Source organism: Helobdella robusta (genome assembly GCF_000326865.2).
Source record: "Helobdella robusta unplaced genomic scaffold HELROscaffold_63, whole genome shotgun sequence".
NCBI classification, from domain to species: Eukaryota; Metazoa; Annelida; class Clitellata; order Rhynchobdellida; family Glossiphoniidae; genus Helobdella; species Helobdella robusta.
Window position 1 is genome coordinate 82,724 of NW_008705353.1, and position 20,287 is coordinate 103,010.

At 32.5% G+C, this 20,287-nt stretch overlaps 4 protein-coding genes across 4 annotated transcripts; 3 read left to right on the forward strand and 1 right to left on the reverse strand.

Moving 5' to 3' along the window:
- Positions 1–690: 690 nt before the first annotated feature.
- On the forward strand, positions 691–5,348 carry HELRODRAFT_180568 (hypothetical protein; the record flags this gene model as incomplete). The annotated part of the gene is made up of 7 exons (XM_009029885.1): positions 691–803; positions 2,496–2,591; positions 2,737–2,780; positions 4,055–4,132; positions 4,614–4,648; positions 5,117–5,158; positions 5,292–5,348. 7 exons carry the CDS (start codon positions 691–693, stop codon positions 5,346–5,348), a joined length of 465 nt encoding a protein of 154 aa, XP_009028133.1.
- A 1,401-nt stretch (positions 5,349–6,749) lies between these two features.
- On the forward strand, positions 6,750–9,843 carry HELRODRAFT_157806 (hypothetical protein; the record flags this gene model as incomplete). Its single annotated transcript, XM_009029886.1, has 13 exons — positions 6,750–6,790; positions 6,989–7,081; positions 7,178–7,328; positions 7,595–7,664; positions 7,785–7,841; positions 8,084–8,190; positions 8,273–8,333; positions 8,437–8,477; positions 8,575–8,695; positions 8,763–8,883; positions 9,091–9,162; positions 9,421–9,527; positions 9,734–9,843. 13 exons carry the CDS (start codon positions 6,750–6,752, stop codon positions 9,841–9,843), a joined length of 1,152 nt encoding a protein of 383 aa, XP_009028134.1.
- A 918-nt stretch (positions 9,844–10,761) lies between these two features.
- On the reverse strand, positions 10,762–15,688 carry HELRODRAFT_115387 (hypothetical protein). The gene is made up of 14 exons (XM_009029887.1): positions 15,394–15,688; positions 14,829–14,957; positions 14,713–14,755; positions 14,324–14,459; positions 13,880–13,925; positions 13,462–13,589; positions 13,245–13,334; positions 12,880–13,013; positions 12,498–12,557; positions 12,322–12,373; positions 11,334–12,157; positions 11,149–11,299; positions 11,070–11,127; positions 10,762–11,045 (listed from the first exon to the last, which is right to left on the reverse strand). The coding sequence occupies exons 1-11, from the start codon at positions 15,398–15,400 to the stop codon at positions 11,630–11,632; spliced, it is 1,353 nt and encodes a 450-aa protein (XP_009028135.1). The 5' UTR covers positions 15,401–15,688; the 3' UTR covers positions 10,762–11,045; positions 11,070–11,127; positions 11,149–11,299; positions 11,334–11,629.
- Positions 15,689–16,131: 443 nt separating this feature from the next.
- Positions 16,132–18,726, forward strand: HELRODRAFT_180571 (hypothetical protein; the record flags this gene model as incomplete). Its single annotated transcript, XM_009029888.1, has 7 exons — positions 16,132–16,169; positions 16,385–16,555; positions 16,688–16,800; positions 17,141–17,227; positions 17,335–17,663; positions 17,815–17,942; positions 18,156–18,726. The coding sequence occupies 7 exons, from the start codon at positions 16,132–16,134 to the stop codon at positions 18,724–18,726; spliced, it is 1,437 nt and encodes a 478-aa protein (XP_009028136.1).
- Between the last annotated feature and the right edge of the window lie 1,561 nt (positions 18,727–20,287).

The window sequence follows — 20,287 nt, forward strand, 5'->3', positions numbered from 1 at the left end:
GTTTATTTATATATATATATATATATATATATATATATATATATATATATATATATATATATATATATATTACCAACACATATATATATATATAATTCTCACTTTGATTTCATTGCCACGCCGATGATGATGATGATGATTGTGACTTGACTGATTAAAAAATAGATATCAAATAAAACTTTTAAAATAGGATGGGTAATTTGTAGCTAAATTGTTGGAGGAAATGACGTCATGTTAACAGTAGTTACAGTAGTTATTTAACTGTTGGTAGTGAGTTAACCGGTATTAAGGTTCGATTCCTATCAAAAAGATTTTTACAAGATGTTATATGCACACAAAACTAAATAGATAAATAGATAAATTTACTTATTGTATCTCATTGTGTTCAAGTTTTACAATTGATGTTGCGTACGGTGTGGTCTCATGTTATTTCGGTGGCTCGCAGAAAAATTCAAACTGCGCTCGTTCTTGTGTTGCAACAACAACAACAACCGAGCTGAGCCAATTCAATATAAGTAAGTTAGAGTCTGAGCTGAGCCAACTAAATTGTATAGATGGAAAACTGAGCTGAGCCAACTAAATATTGGTAAGTTAGGGACTAAGCTGAGCCAATTGAACATAGGTAAGTTAGGAAATAAGCTGAGCCAATTGAACATAGGTAAGTTAAGGACTGACTTGAGCCATCTGAATATGGGTAAGTTAGAGACTGAGCTGAACCAATTGAATATAGATAAGTTAGGAACTGAGCTGAGCCATTTGAATATAGATAAGTACAAGACAGAGCTGAGCCAATTGTATATTTGGTAAGTTAGCAACTGAGCTGGTTTAATTGATTGTACAGCATCAAACAGTATCTTATTGAACAGGATAGTATCATTAAATGAAATAAGTTACTTTTATCAACAATTTAAAAAAAATTCAATTTGATTTCATCGCGATATCGATGATGATGATTGTGACCTGACCGATTAGAAACGTCAAAGAAAATTTTTAAAATAGGGTGGAGAATTTGTTACGAAATCGTTGGAGAAAATGAAATATTTTTTAAACTCGCTCGCGTTATTTTTTTGATATCGATATTGAGGATATACGTATATAAAGCAAGCAAAATTTTAATATAAAAGCGCTTATAAATCTATGCATATTAGCTCAGCTCGGCTAGGCTTGGAATTGGATCTTAAGCAAGATGCGGTCTCAAACTATTTTGAATTCTCCCCGAAAAATGTGAACTGTAAAGTATCTAGAATCCATGTATACAAATAATTAATAAGATTTTATGTTTATATAAAAAGCAATATAACAGATTCAACCAGCCAATCAGAAAGTTTCTAAGGCGTTCGTTCGATGATGTCAATTTAGTACGGACAGTTAGCGTTGTTGTTAAGATTGTATAATAGTGTAGTACCTACATTAAATAAGTTTTTTACTGATGTGAATGATTGAAATGATAAGAATGTATGGTTGAAACGAGTATAAATAGGAGCTGAGAAAACATGAAAATCAGATCAGGCATTCTGCCTCGCTTGAAGCAGTCTGTCTGATCTCATTTATTTTATTTTTATATTTTTTTTATTTATTTTATTATATAGAGTTATATAGGGTTATATAGAGTTTGCATGTCTGTGGTTTGTGTATTTGTATGTTGTATTTTTTTTATATTTTAGGTGGGTTCTTTAGCGGTTGCTCATACATACATACATACATCATGTTTGTTTGTGTGGTGGTATTTTTTATGTTCTGTTTTACTCCTTTTCCTCTTTCTTCATGAGTCTTAAGTTAAGTTAATGAAACATAGGTAGGTGAGGTAAAAATTAATTTATCATATAGGTAGGCTAGGGCATAAGGTAATTTAGTTTTATAGGTAGGTTAGGGACTTCTATACTTTTACTCTACTTGGTGGTGTGTCTTTTGTTTTGTGTTATTTTTTTGTTTCACATTATACATATAACAGGTACGCGATGGTTCCTGGTTTTAGTGGGGTTTTTATTGATTGAATGTGGTAGTGTGCATGGTTATATAGAGTTATATAGAGTTATATAGAGTTATATAGAGTTATATAGAGTTATATAGAGTTATATAGAGTTATATAGAGTTATATAGAGTTATATAGAGTTATATAGAGTTATATAGAGTTATATAGAGTTATATAGAGTTATATAGAGTTATATAGAGTTATATAGAGTTATATAGAGTTATATAGAGTTATATAGAGTTATATAGAGTTATATAGAGTTATATAGAGTTATATAGAGTTATATAGAGTTATATAGAGTTATATAGAGTTATATAGAGTTATATAGAGTTATATAGAGTTATATAGAGTTATATAGAGTTATATAGAGCTTAAATCCTATGTAGATACCTTTCTTTGAGGTTCTTTCTTTGCCGACCGGTCGGCTTCTTTGCGTTTCTCTATTTTCATTTTAATTAATTAAATAAATAGATTTTTCCATTCATTTAGGTTTATTCAGGTTCAATCAGGTTCATTCATTCAGGTTGAAGCTTCCAGAAAAGTTCATCGTGGATCAGATTGGTTGTGATGTCACGCTACGTTCGTTCATTCAGTGGCAAAGAATGCACGCCTGGATGGGGTACGTCTTACGGTTTCTTTGCGGTTCCTTTTTTTGCCAGTTGGCTGGCTTTTCCGGCTGGCGGGTTTCACTGCGGCTCGTTTCTCTATTTTCATTTAAATTAATTAAATAAATGAGATTTTTTCATTTTATTCGTTTCATTCAGTTTGAAGCTTTCAGAAGAGTTCATCATGGAAAATGTCAGGCTACGTTCGTTCATTCAGTGGCAAGGAATGCACGCCTGGCTGGGATACGTTTTATTCTTTTTTCTCTGTTTTTCTCTGTAATTTAACATTAAGTAAGAATGCTCACACGCACACACACATACACACAATTACATTAAGTAGCTATATAGGTAAGTTAGATAGGCATAATTTTAATTGTAGGTAGGATAGATAGGAAGCATCCAACACTAATGTAGCTGAATAGGTAGGCGCGTAAGTTTATCGCTTCTATTTATTCTTGCACCCACATTACACGCATCAGCCTTATTACACACACATACAAGTACATACATAAACACATATGTTAGTATTTGAGCGTAATTTTATTTTCATTACACATTCTAATTTATTATTACTAAGGTTGAGAGTAATTTAATTTCATAGGTAGTTAAGGGCAATAATGTAATTCTAGGAACAATCTTGTAATGTAAATTAAAACGCTGTAAGTGTATCGATAGGTAGGTTAATTATTAAGTTTTATATTATTATTATGTTGGAGCCCAAGGCATTACGTAGGTGGTGGGGTGGGTGCCGAAAGGCCAATGAATTGGGCTCTTGAGTTTTGTAATTTTAGGTAAGCTAGGACAATAATGTAATGAATAGGTAAGTTAAGGCTACGTTGTAACACACACTCATTAATAGATTTAGGGTTTAAGTTTTATATTATTATTACTAAGTTGGAGCCCAAGGCATTACGTAGGTGGTGGGGTGGGTGCCGATTGGCCAATGAATTGGGCTCTTGAGATTAGTAATTTTTAGGTAAGCTAAGGCTTAATTGTAATGAATAGGTAAGTTGAGGGTACGATAGCGATTGACTCTGGATTTCAAAGTCTCTTGTCAGAGGTAAGCCTTGGTGGCCAGTGGTGAACCGGCAATGGTTTACTATCCGGACGGCAATGGTTTACTATCTGCACGGTAATGATTTACTATGCGGCATGGCCATAGTCTACTACCCGCACGGCTTCCGGACGGCAAATGGTTTACTATCCGCACGGCAATAGTCTACTATCCGCACGGCAATGGTTTTCTATCCGGTGCCCTGGCTGTCGGTGAACCTCTGTGCAAGGAGGGAGAATGAAGGGGAATTTCGACTATCGTACCATTAACAATTTTATGTAGATTAGTTAAGGTAATTGAATAGGTAGATAGGATTATTTTTATTAAGCAATTTGAGATGCAGGCACCGCTAAGCTTTCTGATGAGAATCTTCTCTTTATCTTTCTCCATCAACACGGGCTGTGTTTCAACAACAATCTCGAGGAGGACTGGCACCAGTTTTGGAGGACAACGTAGGAACCGGACCGCATTCAACATTCTGCCTTTGTCGAATGGACGAAGGTAAGTTTTTTTTACAATTTTTTTTTTATTATTTTTAAATACTATTCATTTGCCATTACTTTCATTTTATTATATTTTGCTTCTAAGATTCTAACATTCATTTACTACTACGGTAATAAAAAATTTTATCCACAGAATGATGAGAGGTGGGCAGTGGTGGGAATCAGCACGTTTCAGATGGTGGTCTCATGATGATTTACACATGATGATGGTGGTGTAGGAAGAATCAGCTCGTTGGCTGTTCGACTGACACTCAGAAGTACGGATGAAATCATGTGTGCCGACCTGAATGTGGTGGTCGGTGCAATGGAGTACAGTAACGACGATTTTTGAAGTAAGGTTTAGTTTCGTCTTTTAGTTTTTCTCATTCATTTATTTTATCACTCAATCTTTCAAATTATTTTTCCATTAATTTATTTTTTTAATCATTGAATCATTGATTGATTACTTACTTAATTCATTCATTCATTCATTCACTCAGGCATTCAACATTCTACCTTTGTCGAATGGACGAAGGTAAGTTTTTTTTTACATTGTACTCCTTTATTATTTTAAAATATTATTTGCCATTATTTTCATTTTATAATTTTTTCTTCTAAGATTCTAACATTCATTTACTACTACGCTAATAAAAAATTTTATCCACAGAATGATGAGAGGTGGGCAGTGGTGGGAATCAGCACGTTTCAGATGGTGGTCTCATGATGATTTACATATGATGATCGTGGAAGAATCAGCTCGTTGGCTGTTTCACTGACACTCTGCAGTTCGGATGAAATCTTGTGTGCCGACCAGACGATTGTGGTCGGTGCAAAGGAGTACAGTAACGACGATTTTTGAAGTAAGGTTTAGTTTCGTCTTTTAGTTTTTCTCATTCATTTATTTTATCACTCAATCTTTCAAATTATTTTTCCATTAATTTATTTTTTTAATCATTGAATTATTGATTGATTACTTACTTAATTCATTCATTCATTCACTCAGGCATTCAATATTCAACGTTCTACCTTTGTCGAATGGACGAAGGTAAGTTTTTTTTACATTTTACTCTCTTTATTATTTTAAAATATTATTTGCCATTATTTTCATTATATAATTTTTTCTTCTAAGATTCTAACATTCATTTATTACTACGCTAATAAAAAAAATTTGTCTACAGAATGCTGAGAGGTGGGCAGTGGTGGGCGTCAGCACGTTTCAGATGGTGGTCTCATGATGATCGTTCCGATGACAATTCGAAGATGACAACAAGAAGTTACTGGAGACTACGCGCGCGCACATTTACGCACATACATCAATACAACACACACATACGCAACATCCATTCATTCGGTGTCGTTGTTGTTATGTTTCTCTTCAACTTTTTTCTACCTTTACAGGACTTTAATTTAATCCGTAGGTAAGTTAGGGATTGAGATGAGTTAGACAATGGTATTTAGGCTAGGGCATAACATTAGTTAAAAAGTTTCAAGTAAAATAAAACTTTAAAATATGTAAAATAAAATACCTGAAAGTTGTAAAATTCTTAAAACTTAGAAATACAAATTTGTAGGTAGGTGAGATGAGTTAATCATTATAGGTAGGCTAGGGCCCTGAGAGTAATTTAATTGTAGGTAGGTGACTGACTACTATTCTTGCGACTTTTTACTGTTTTTTTTGTGATTGTTTGTTTTCGCTTCACACCCCAACACCAACAAAACAAATTTTTTTTTTCGTCGTCGCCTTAAATTTACCTTATTGAACATTCTTTTTAATGTTTATTTATTTATTCATTTGTAAAATGTTGACTGGTTTTTAGTTTTCTATTTTGGTTACAAAATTTTTGGATATTTCTTGATTTACATTGTATACATACATGCATGTATAGACAATTTCTGTTTGGTATGTTGAGTATGTCATTATGATATGCTGTGAACTGTTTTTACTTAATGTTCATGTTACGTGAATTATTTCGCGGTTCGTTTCTTAGCGGTTTGTTTCTTTAACGAATAATTCAAAAGAATACTCGTTCAGTTCGTTCAAACAGTTTTCTCAATACATCGGATGGTTCTCTACTGTTTATTAGAAGACTTCACAATTGGAAGATAATGGCGGTTGGTGCGCTGTAGGTAGAGTGATGTTGAAGTGTTTAGTTTTCTTTTATCTTTTTTCGTTCTTTCGTTCGTTCGTTCATTTATTCATTCATTCATTTACTCATTCATTTATTCAATCATTCATTCATTCATCTTGTTCAAATCATTCATTTAATTCAATTATCTTGTTCAAATCCTTCATTTGATTCATTCAATTCGTTCAAAGTGTATTTTTCAGATTATTCATAAATTTAAAATTATTTATTACCAGCTTATCCCGTCAACAAGATGTTGCAAGAGTCAGTCCAATGCACAGCAATGTAGTATCCCTGTAAAATATGAAAATTCAGCAACTGCGCCAAGTAGTCAGACCCTTTTTCGTGGCTAAGTTCACTTTTCAATATAAATATAAAGTAAAGTATTTGTTCCAGATTGATTAAAAAATGATCTAAATTGCGATGAATCGGCCGCTTCGAAATGAAAATTTGTGTTAATTAGTTTTGATTGTTTAGTGATTATTTAAATAGAATTATTTTTTGAAAAAGATGAAGTTAGTTTTTCGAGATATCGACAAACACGGTGTTGGGTTAGTAGTAATTAGTTAGATTCTTTTAATTAAATTTTTAATATTAATTAGATTTTTTAGAAATACTTAACAAACTTAACTAACTTCAACTTTAAAAAAACTTAGTATTGTTTCAAACAAGCTGACGTTTACTTACTGCGTACTAACTTTTAAACTTTTTATTGAATTAATATTATTAATTCTAATTGACGTTGCAAGACATGTTGTTCTTGTGCCTGAGGAATCAGAAGATATGTGGCACGCGTACAATTTGGTAGCCGTTGGGGACACATTGAAATCAACAACTATTAGGTTGGTACATCTCATTTCTTATGTATTCCTAATTAAATTAATATTATCATATTCATTCGTTTCTTGTTTTTGAAAATCGTACTGACATCATTTCAGAAAAGTCAATACAGAGTCTGCCACGGGGAGTACTTCAAGTACTAAAATTAGGACACAGCTAACAATAAATGTAGAGGCCATTGATTTTGACACCCAAGCCTGCATGCTAAGGGTCAGAGGTCGTAACATTGAAGAAAATCAATATGTCAAGGTTGCTAGAATGTTTTTAATTAGCCTTTTTGCAGATGTTATGAATTATTTTTGTTGTAACCAAATTTATTTTTAATCTATATTGTATCTCTCAATCAATCTTGTATATTTTATTTGAAATTATGTGTCCACATAATTTTCATTGGAGAATTTTCAAGTTAAATTTTTAAATTTCAATTGTAGATTATTTGATTGGCTGACTCAATTTGAAATCTCAATCATTGATTGGTCAGTCTGTATGTTAAATTTTGATATATAACCAATCAGATGGGGGCTTACCACACATTAGACCTTGAACTTAATAGGAAATTTACCCTGCATAAGAATGAATGGGACAGTGTAGCTCTAGACAGAATAGGCAAGTTATGATGATGATGATAATGATATTATGATAATATTAATTATTATAATTATTATTATTAAAATAATTGTTTTAAATAATTTTTTTCATTCAAAGATCTTGCCTGTGATCCAACCCAACATGCAGACCTTGCTGCTATTATAATGCAAGAAGGTATGTTGATGAGGATGATGATGATGATTGTAATGACGACAATAATGGCTGTGATGATGATGATTAAGATAACAATGCCTGTTGTGATATTGTTGTAACTGTTGTTGTTGTTGATAATGATGGTGATGCTCTTGTTGATGATGACAATGATAATGGTTGTGTTGGCGACGTTGTTGTTGTAGATGATGATGGTGATGATATCGAAATAAACCACGCCCACACGCCCCATTTAACTCAAACAGGATTGGCTAATGTCTGTCTGATTACGTCAAGCATGACGATAGTTAGGGCAAAGATCGACACAGTTATACCGAGGAAGCGGAAAGGTCAATGTTCTCAACACGACAAGGTCATTATAACAATTATAATAATAACAATAGCAACAATAATAATAACAATAATAATACAGTATATGAATAATATTAAAATAGGCCTTAACGAGATTCTATGATCAGATCATCCAAGCAATTACCAGACATGTAAATTTCGAAGGTAATGATGATGTTGGTAATGATTATAATAATGATGATGATGATACTACTACTAATAATAATTATTATTATTATTATTATCGTTATTATATTATAATATGCAGTTGTCAAATGCGTTCTGCTGGCTAGCCCTGGTTTTGTGAAGGTTGGTTGATCACAATCACTACCATTGTTATTATTATTATTATTTCGATAATTATTATGATTATTATTTATCACCGTGGTCGTCATAATTTCGTCAGGACCAGTTCTTCGAGTATATGATGCTGCAGGCAATTAAAAATGACAACAAGTCGTTGATCGATAACAAAGGAAAATTCTTACTGGTGCATTCGAGTTCTGGCTTCAAACATTCTCTAAAAGGTTCTTATTATTGGTATTGTTGTTATTATTATTCTTATTTTTATTATTATTATCACGTGATCATCAGAGGTCCTGCAGGACCCATCAATAGCCACCAGGCTGCAAGACACGAAGGCAAGTTCAGAGGTGAAGGCCCTGGAGGATTTCTACAACATGATGCAGTTGGATCCACAGAGGGCATTTTATGGGTTGGTTTGATTGACTGATTGATCAATTGGTGGGTTGATTAATTGATTGGTTGTTGGGTTGATTGATTGATTGGTCAGTGGGCTGATTAATTGATTGGTTGGTGGGCTGATTAATTGATTGGTTGGTGGGCTGATTAATTGATTGGTTGGTTTATTAGTTTGTTGATAAATTGGTTAACTGATTGAAAGTTTTTCATTTAACGTTAGAATCAAACATGTTGAGGAGGCATTCAGACAAGGAGCCATAGAGACCTTACTCATATCAGACGAACTTTTCAGGTCAGTCACAATATTGTCTGTTTCCCTGTCTCTAGACGTTCATTCATAACGCTGATGTCTAGAGCGCTGGCACATGCTGGTGTTGGTTCTCTCTGTAAACATAAATCTGTGGTAGAAATGTCTAGACAACAATTTTTAAAAGCTAGACAAGACACGTGGATGTAGAATTTATTATTTATGTTTAATTTTCATTCAATCGTTCATTCATTCATTCATTCGTTCATTCATTCACTGGCATGCACACCCACCAATGAACAGAGCAAAAGATATAAACACCAGACATCGTTACGTGAAATTAGTGGATGGAGTGAGGGACGGAGGAGGAATAGTTAGGATATTTTCAAGTCTGCACGTGTCTGGGGAGCGTACGTTTCTTGCTTTCTTATAATTCATCATCCATAATTATAATTCACAATAATTCATAATAATTATTGATCGCAGTAACCTGTAATTTCATAATTTTTATCAAGTTTTAGAATAATACTAATTGCCTGAATGAACATACAGCGACATGTGTACATAAACAAACATACACACATACAAACATACATACAAACATACATACATACAGAACTCTCCCAACTATCCGGTGTGGCCGCCATTTTAAGATTTCCAATGAACGATCCAGACGATGATGACGACAACTATGATGGGGCCGGCGGTGATGATAACAATGCCTGAAAATGATGATGATGATTAGGTGTTGGTGATGATTGTGAGTGCGATATGAAAATGCTGACGATGAAGATGAATGTGGATGATTGTAAGGATGAAGATGATTGGATGGCTGTGACGATGAAAACGTCGATATTGCTGATAATGATTATTGGTACTGATGATGATTAGTGGTTGGGAATAAAGTTGTTATCAAATTAACGCTCATTTATTATTTTTTCAATTTAAATTCGTAATTTTTTCGTAACATGATAATTTTTTCATCATATGGGGAAATTTTTTAGTTTCAAGGATTGAAAGAATGAAAGAGCGTTGAAAAAGTATAAATGAATGAATGGATAAACGATTGAAAGAATGTAAATGAACGAATAAAAATGTATATATATATATTTATTTATGTATAAACCATTACAATGATCTATTTTCTTGCAATATATTCAATTATATAATATATATATATATATCGCAATCACTATAATTACTCTAGGAAATTGAATTCTGATGTTATTAATAATAGAAATAAGAATAATTATGATGACGAGTCGATTACAGACTAAAACATTTGCCATTCACGCACGGTCCCTGCATTAAAAATTATTATTATTTACTTATTGTTATTATTGTTATTATTTACTTATTGTTATTATTTATTTATGTGATATAAATATAATAAATAACATAATTATTATTATTGTTCTTGTTGCTATTGAGATGAAACGTCAGTGAGAATGCCGTCAGCCAGTTTCCTTCCACTGGTGCAGAAAATTTTGGCCGCCCCTCTACACAATTACAGTTACATATATTGGTTGAAAATAATTTTGAGAATGAATGCATGAATGAGTGAATGACTGAATGAATGGACAAATGAATGAATGAATAAACGAACAAACAAATAAAAGAATGAATGAACAGAGAGTGAAAGAGACCAAAACGAAAATAATTTATTCACTGCGAGGTAACAGATGAAATTTAGCTAACGAAAAAATGTAGAAATCTAATCAGTAAATAATTATCGACCGGTTTTACACACACACATACACACGCAAATAACTAAAAATATAAAATCACATACACACACACATATATATATACACATATATATTTATACACATATGTGTGTGTGTGTGTGCGTGAAAACAGATTCTATAAATATCTGGACGAGAGGTAAAAACATTAAATTTTATATATATATAATTTATATAATATTCATATATATATATATATATATATATATATATATATATATATATAGGAAAAAACAAACTAAATTATATATATATATATATATATGACTGAAGTGATAGTTCAGTCATATATATATATATATGACTGAACGTATGTAAATATTGAAGATACGAAAGAATATTCTTTCTATAAAAACAGGTCTAAAATAATACCATATCCTGGCATGAATCGATAGACAGGCAAAGACAGTTAGATAGAGACATAGAGACATAGAGAGGGAAAGACAGATAGATAGAGGCATAGAGAGGGAAAGATAGAAAGAAAGATAGATGATATATTTAAGTACTTCTAAAGCTCTAAAACTAGTCGTTTAAAATAACATAATATGGCATAATATATGATAAAACACCGTTTTTTACGTAAAATAAAAAAATTGAATTGAATGTTGTTGCATATTTTTTTAGAGATCACTTCAATCAATCAGGCAACCAATCAATCAGGCGACCAATCAATCAATCATTTAACTAATCAATCAATCATACAAACAATGTGGCAATCAATCGGTTAGAAGACCAATTATTCAATTTTCAATCGATGAATAAATCAATTAATCCTTCTTATCAACCAGTCTGGACTTTGAAGTGGTGACATCTTCTTTACCATTAGTTACTTGCTGCCCACTTGTCTCTACATTGACATCAGTACTCTGCTTATTTACATCACTTGCACTTGAAGCTGTAAGAGACGTCGTAGCTCCGCCAGTCGACAGCCTGACATCTTTGAAGAAACCATCCACCAGGTCGGAAACATTTTGATTGTTGGCTCCGCCGCTGGTGGGGAAGTTTTTTAAATCCCTCCAGATTTTCAAATTTTTTTCGACTTTGGTCATAATTGTCATTGCCTCTACTACTTCCTCAGATTCGGGAATCAAATTTTGCGTTGATTTTGTCGTCGCTGCTGAGGCTGTCGCATGAATCATTGTCGCTAGATTAGACTTACTGCCACGCTGTTGTGGCTGTAGTCGGTTGTCAATGAACTGTCTGAGTTTGGTGGGGTAATCTGTCATGATGCCGTCTGGCGAGTAAGTGAGAGAACATTCGTAATCTTCCGGCTCGTTTAGGACCCAGACGAATATCTATTTTTGATTGGTCGGAATGATTTGGTGGATCATTTGATTGGCTGGTTAGATTGGCGGTAGGTTTGATTGGTTGATTTGAATGTTTGGTAGGTTATCAACCATACAACTATATCAATCACGCTTAGTTCTACCAATCAATCAGCCAATCAACAATTATCTACCCTAATTCCTCTTCTTCTCAGATGATAAAACATCAGCCTATTCAACAGCAAACTGTTCAACGAAAAATGTCAACATTATAAGTTAAACTACAGCATCCACATTATCTAAATTATTCAAATGGAAAAAGGAGAGAGAGAGAGAGAGAGGGAGAATACAAAAATAAAAGGATTCTTACAAATCAAAGACGCTGAACATTATTTTCCTGATCACGGTTTTCCTTGGTATTTTTGCTCTTCTGTAAAATTTACATCAGAAAAAAATTATTCAAAAATAAAAAATTCAATTATTCATTCATTTTGCCAACCATTCATTCATTCATTTAGTTAATTCTTCATCCATTCGTTCACTCATTCATTAATTCATATAAAATAATTAACAAAGGCTAAAAACCAAACATTACAAATGCAGCATAAAACCTACAAAAAAACTAATAACATAACAAGAAACCAAATACACGCTAATTAACATAATAGGCTCCTCCCCATCCGTGGAGAGAAAGAGAGAAATAGAGAGAGAGAGAAATAGAGAAAGAGTGTGAGAGAGAGAGAGAGATGTACCTGATGCATATATCAATCATAGGCAATTCAAAATAGGATTCCTTGATTGGCAGGAATGGTAGAAAGCCAAGGTAGAAACTGGCCACTATCGTTGCGACTCTTCTCATTGATACGAACAGTGGGACTGTGGGTTTCTGGGAATGAGTGAGTGAGAAAATGAACGAAAGAATGAATGAGAGAATGAGTGAAAGAGTAAATGAAAGAATGATTGATTAATCAGATTAAAAAAATTGATACAGTAGTGGTTATGTGACAAAGTGAATCAAATGACTTATGATACGGTGAGAAAACAAATAAAAGAATGGAATGAATGAATGGAATGAATGAATGGATAAATGAATGAATGTTGAAAACAGCCAACCAACCATTTTGTATAACTTCTTGTTGACAACTTCTGAATAACTGCCCCAAACCGTAATGTGCTCCCTTTTATATTCTTCTACCATACTGGACACCTTGCGGGAAAAATATAACAATCACGACAAAAAATTATGATTATTATAACGTAAGATCATCATCATTACCATTACTTTCCACCATCATCATCATCATTGTCATCATCATCACCATCATGTGATTAACTTTGTAGATTAAATCGTCATTGTTGACTTTGATGTCTATATTTATAGGGATGTGCGGGAATTCTCGGAACACTTGTTCAAGTTCTGGAATTTTTCGGTCTTCTGGTGAATTTGCCTCCACCACGTTTTCTGATTGGTCGGTCGATTGATTGATTGATTGTTACTGGTTGATTGGTTGGTCGTTTGATTGATCGTGATTGGCTGACTGAATGATTTTTTGCTTACACATACAATCAAATTAAATTAAAAAAAAAAAATAAAGTAGTCTCTACTTTGTTGAACAGAAATTGTTTGATGGATTGACTAAATGGCTGAATGACTGATTAATCAGTCGATTGATTGACTGATTGACTAATTAGTTGATTGATTAATTGAATAAAATGTTGTCTGACTGATTGATTGACTGATTGGGAATCTACCTTGTGAAAAGGACACAGGTAACACAGGCTTGTATAAAGGCAACTCCTAGAAGGTGTAGTGACATTGTTTGACTGATAATAAAAATTCAACCACTACTAATACTAGTACTACTACTATCAATCAACCACTACTACTACTACTATCAATTGATTGATTGATTGATTGATTGACTACTACTACTGCAACTACTTCTACTACTACTCCACTACTACTACTACTACTACTACTACTACTACTACTGTAACTACTTCTACTAACTACTACTACTACTGCTACTACTACTACTACTACTACTACCACTACTACTGCTGATACTACACCACTGTACTACTACTACTACTACTACTGCTACTACTAATGCTACTACAACAACTACCACTACTAATAATAACAACAACAACACCAATAGGCTTCCAGAAAAAAGTTGGAAAAACCCATCATACATTATAATTAGTGTCAGCAATTATAGCAGGAGATTCTCCTAATTTTGTGAGATCTGAATCATGGCAGACGACAACACGCCCATCCCTAGTCAGCTGAACGTCTAACTCTAACATGTCTGTGCCAGCCTTTACTGCACTGTTGTTTTATTTTCATTGAATAAATCATTTCAAAGTGAATTCAATAATTACTCAAGTTAGGTTATTAGTATATATTTGTGTGTGTATATATATATATATATATATATATATATATATATATATATATATATATATATATATATGGGTGTATATATATGTGTGTGTGTGTCTGTATGTAAGTGTGTGTGTGTGTATGTGTGTGTGTGTAGGTATGCATGCATGTATAATGTCAAGTTTAAAATGATCCTAACTGTCTAAAAGCTGAAAGTGTATTTTCTATAAATTCCCCAGAACCTTTAAAAAGAAAAAAAAACCAATATAAATAAAAATAAGAATAAATAATGAAAAAAAAAATTATTATTATGACCTCCCCTGTGGCTTATATGGAATGCATTAAAGAGATGTACTTTCTTTTTGTGAACGAGAGATGGAAAGAAAAAGAGGATGGCCGACAGACAGCAGTAGCCTCCTAACACACCAGATATGACATATTCAACTTGGAAAATTAGGTCAGAATATTTATTAATAAGCATAGAGTAGTGAACAAATAAAATAATGACTCTAGCAAATAAATGTCATGCATACTTCATACTGTCTGTCCATATTTTAGAAGTAAGATTCATTTAAATTAAAAAATTTAAATTAAATTAAAGATAGAATAAAATAAAATAAATACTAAACATAAATAAAATAATGTAACTTTGTTACTATTGTCTTATCATAATCTCATTAATAACATATACAATAAAATGCTACTCTAATTGACTAAAATCTAAATTCAGTCTAATCGTTTTTTACAGACACAAAGCAACAGGCAGTTCCACTGACTAACTAATCCTTACTAATCTGACTAGTAAATCAAATTAATTAAATAAATTAATATTTAATAGATCAATTCAAATTAATAAGTAGGACATTTTATCTCCACTAACCTGTCATTGCTTATGATGTTTCTGTCTAAATAAAAAAATACTTCAAGTACAAAGTCGGAAAGAGAATGATAGGATCAGCTGTTTAATAGTTCAGTCAGTTGCCAATTGGTTGGTTGGAGATCACAGAATGTGTATGATTATTAGTAATCATATTTTGGTCCCTAAATTAGTTTTTCAATTTATGATGGTATTAAAAAGTATATTTTATTGGCATTTTTTTTATATTTTTCATTCAAAATAATACTAATTTAAAAAAAATATTGTTAAAAATTCATAATGTTTGCTCGTATTTAAGTTTACTTTTTTATATTTTGACGTTTATAATTAATTTACTAGCGCTCTAAATTTTTATTAAAAAAGGGTTGATTCTTAAAACTGATTAAACCCCAATTTACAACAATATACATAGCGTTATTTTACAAAAAACAAATCTATACAAAAATTAATCTATTTAATTGCTATTAACGACAAATATGTGTAAATTTTAGCAACTTATATCGATAAATTACAAAGTTTCTAAGCAACGGTAACTAATGCAAATGGTTGGCACCTGTTAACAATAATATCGTGACAATATCAGCATATAAATGCATATATTTTTAGATTTTTAACACCTTTTATTGAAACTTTGAAATAAATTTTTCAAAATTGTTATAAAATAATTATTAAAACATTATTTAATCATTGGGGTATAGCATTTAAATATAATTAGGATTAATAATAATTTTGATTGAAAAAATGACTAAGAAGTGTATATGTCAGATATGTACGTGTGGGTAAGTTGTTAATGATGATGGAAATATTTTATTATTCGAATTATTATTTTATTATTATTATTTATTTTATTACTATTATTATATATATCCATGATTTGAATACTTACTCAAATGCTTGAGATAATCGCCAGCTGAATCTAAATTGGATTTTGATACTCATTCAAGTTTAATTATATCAAATGTCACATTTTAAAAGAAATACTCACATCCCATAGTCGTCACAAATGTCCCCACAATCCCAATCCGACGGTTATTTCCGGACCGTGCCCATTCTCCGAGTACACCCAGGAGTATAAGGAGCACCCCTTAGAGGCCAGGGTTAACTACAAGCCCCAGTACCAGCTGAAAACTAACCAGGGGCCTATGGACGACATGACCACACACAAGTTAGTAATACTCTTACATAAAATTGTTAAATTCCCATCTTTCCTCCTCTCTTTAATAAGTGGGGTAAAGATCAAAAGAGCATAAATATTGCTCCCCGCCACTCACACATCCCAAAATGTCCATAATTTTAGGTTTGATTACATACCGTACGAAGTTGAAAAACCGTACAAACGACAGACGGAGGCTTGGCAGAAACCGGAAGGGAATATGGAAGTTATAACGAACTACCATAAAGATTTTACTGGTTACTAAATTACTTTACCGTCATTCTCTCGTTCATCCATCCATTCATTCATTCATTTACTCATTCACTCATTCATTCATGGGTTCGTTCATTCATTCATTCATTCATCCATCCATTAATCATTCGATTAATTTGAATGAAGTTAAAAATGTGCTCCCATTAATATCGTTGCCAGCAGCATTAGCAATAATACTAGTTAGTAGCAGTAGTAGTAAGTAGACAGCAGCAACTGTAGTAGCATCAGCAGCAGCAGCTGTAGCAGTAGTGGCAGTAGTAGTGGATGTAGTATTAAAAATTTTACTGAATGTAATATTTTCAATATCACTTTCAAATCACACAGAGAAACCTCTGGATATAATTAGATCGTTTAAACCGGAAGAAGTTAAGAAAAGTTTGGGGAAATTTGAAGGAGAGCCTACGTACCAAGGTAAATAATAACAACAACAACAACAATAATAATAATGATGATGATAATGATAACAATCATAATATTAACAACTACAATAACCAAAATTATTCGGAAAACCCACCCAGCCGATTACAAGCCGTGGGAATCAAAGCCTCGAGTCAAATTCGGTCCTCCGGAACCGAATACCCAACTCTCGGACCAACCCTTTCACGGTAATACCAACTATCAAACCGACTTTATACCGTATAAAACGATTCCCTCGACTAAGAGTATGAAACCGATAACCGGTCCGGTACATAGCGATGCTCCATTTATTGACGCGACCGATTATAAAGAGAGTTATGTGCAATATCCAATTGAAGCGAAGATAGCGAAGGCGAAAGTGAACTGGCAACCGACTGATCTGCCACCTATGGACGATTTGTCAAGTTATAAGAAGGATTATATAGCCAAGGTTAGGATTAGGCATTTGGGTATATTTTTTTTTAGATCTCAATTTATTTACTTCTAAGTTGCTATTTGTATTATAAACCTCCTCCTCATCTTTATTATTATTATTATTATTATTGTTGTTGTTGTTGTTGTTGTTATTATTTTTTTTCCAGGATTCCCAGAAGCCGGTTAGTTTCAAGCCGGATCAGACCCCGTATAGCTCGCAGGCGGCCTTCGACGAGACGACAACCCACAAGACAGATTTCATGCCGTGGTTACTTGACCTTAAGAGGCCTAACAAGTCGGTTTTCGTTCATTTCAATTTATTAATTAATTATTTAATTAACTTAATTAATTTTATTTTATTTATTTAACTTTTTATTCGATTCGACTAAATCTCTTTGTTTAATCATTGTTTAAAGTACCCTTTGATACAATGCAAAAAAATCCGCTCTCAGTTTTTAAATTGTATGGTTTAATAAAATAAAGAATAGCACCACATTTCATCACACAGACGCACCGAAAACTACCAGAAACCAGACGGCCAGATGACCTTTGACACGACGACTCAACTGGACTACCCCGCCTACCCCAACCAGCCCCCAACAAGAGTGATCCCGAATTATCAAGATAGCTTCGGTCGGGACAAGCCTCGCTTTGACGCTACCACCAATTACACGATTGACTACAAGCGCTGGAGTGTTCAAGGAACCGACCGAGTCAAAAAACTCTCCGATTACGTACCAAGTGATGTTCCTTTCAACGGTATACCGACTTACCAAACCGATTTTGTTCCTAAGCAGTTGGTGTTCACAAAAAGCGCGCGTCCAGTGCAAGGAGCGTTTAAAAGTGATGCTCCTCTCGATGATTCAACCGAATATAAGGTGGAATTTTTCAAAAAATCTGTCGAGCCATGTCCGGTACCGAATGTGAAAAGTGGTGCAGATTCCAGGTACGAGTTTGTCACTCAAGATGACGTCGGTCATTTGTGGTACCGTATTTATTCGGCTAGTCACGGTCAGAAGAACGGCGCTGGTGGTGGTAATAATAGTGATGGGCGAATGATACCGGTCGAGACCAATTGAATGAATGAAAGAATGAATGAATAAATGTTCCGTGAATTGAAAGAAGGAAGGAGTTTCGATTTTTTCCGGTAATTTTTTAGACGGTTTTTTCTGCTGACGTCATTGTTTGATGATTGTACTTTATTTCAATTTTTAATAATTAGTTTACTAGCGTTTGCTCTGACTAATCAGTTACAATTAGTTCTCGTCAGATCGGGAAAGTTACAAGTTTTATATGGTAATAATAAAAATTAATAAATAATAATAATAATAATAAGTAAATAATAATAGTAATAATAATAAATAATTTTTCCAATATTTTTCTTCAAATTTTCCATTTTTCCGATACTTTTTATTAAGAGCGCTTCATTAAGTAACATGCATTCAATATAATTGTGTGAAATACATCATCGTCGTCGTCTTCCTCATCATCATCGTCGTCGTCATCATCATCGTCATCGTCGCTTTTTATTATTTATAATGGTAGGTTAGGTAGATTATTAAAAGGCTTCATGTTATTATACACGTGTGTGTTTGTCTGTATGTATGTATGTGTGTGTACGTACGTGTTTACGTGTATATGTGTGTGTGTTATATTAATAATGTTATTTTTGTTGATACTTTTTCTCATTTTTAATGTTAGAATTTAACGACTTGAATTTACATGAGTCAAACTTTTTTTGACGTAATTATATACACACACACATATACATACACACACACACACACACACACACATACACACACACACACACACACACACACACACACACACACACACATGGATACACACATACATACACACACACACATACATACATAAACACATACAAACAAACATACAAACATCTTATAAATTCATATATAGATATATCTTTCATATATATTTTATATGCAAATTTTTTTCGTCAAAAATAAAAGCTTCTTATATTTTTATTCTTTTATTTGTTTCTCGATGACAAATAAAATAATATGATAATAATAATAACAAAGATAAAAGAATATGATAATAATAATAACAAAGATAAAAGAATATGATAATAATAATAACAAAGATAAAATAATATGAAACAAACAAGCCATGAAATGACCTATTGTTGTTTGATCATTACGTATATCCACATGTATATATATATATATATATATATATATATACATACATACATAAAAATATGCAAACACACCAAAGCAACTATACAAATACATACAGCAAACATACAAACAAACAAACAAACTAACGTAAGAACGAACGTACGTACATTCACATGTGTTTATTTATAACTGGATGATTGGTGCCAAAAAATGACAGATTGAAAGCAATAATGATTTCTATGGTGTCATATTAAACACATAGCGACAAATAGGCGTGTGTGTGTTTGTATGTATGTGTGTTTGCATGTGTTTGTATGTATGTATGTGTGTTTGTGTGTGTGTGTGTGTGTATGTATATATATATATATATATATATATATATACATGTGGATATACGTAATGATCAAACAACAATAGGTCATTTCATGGCTTGTTTGTTTCATATTATTTTATCTTTGTTATGATGATTATCATATTCTTTTATCGTTGT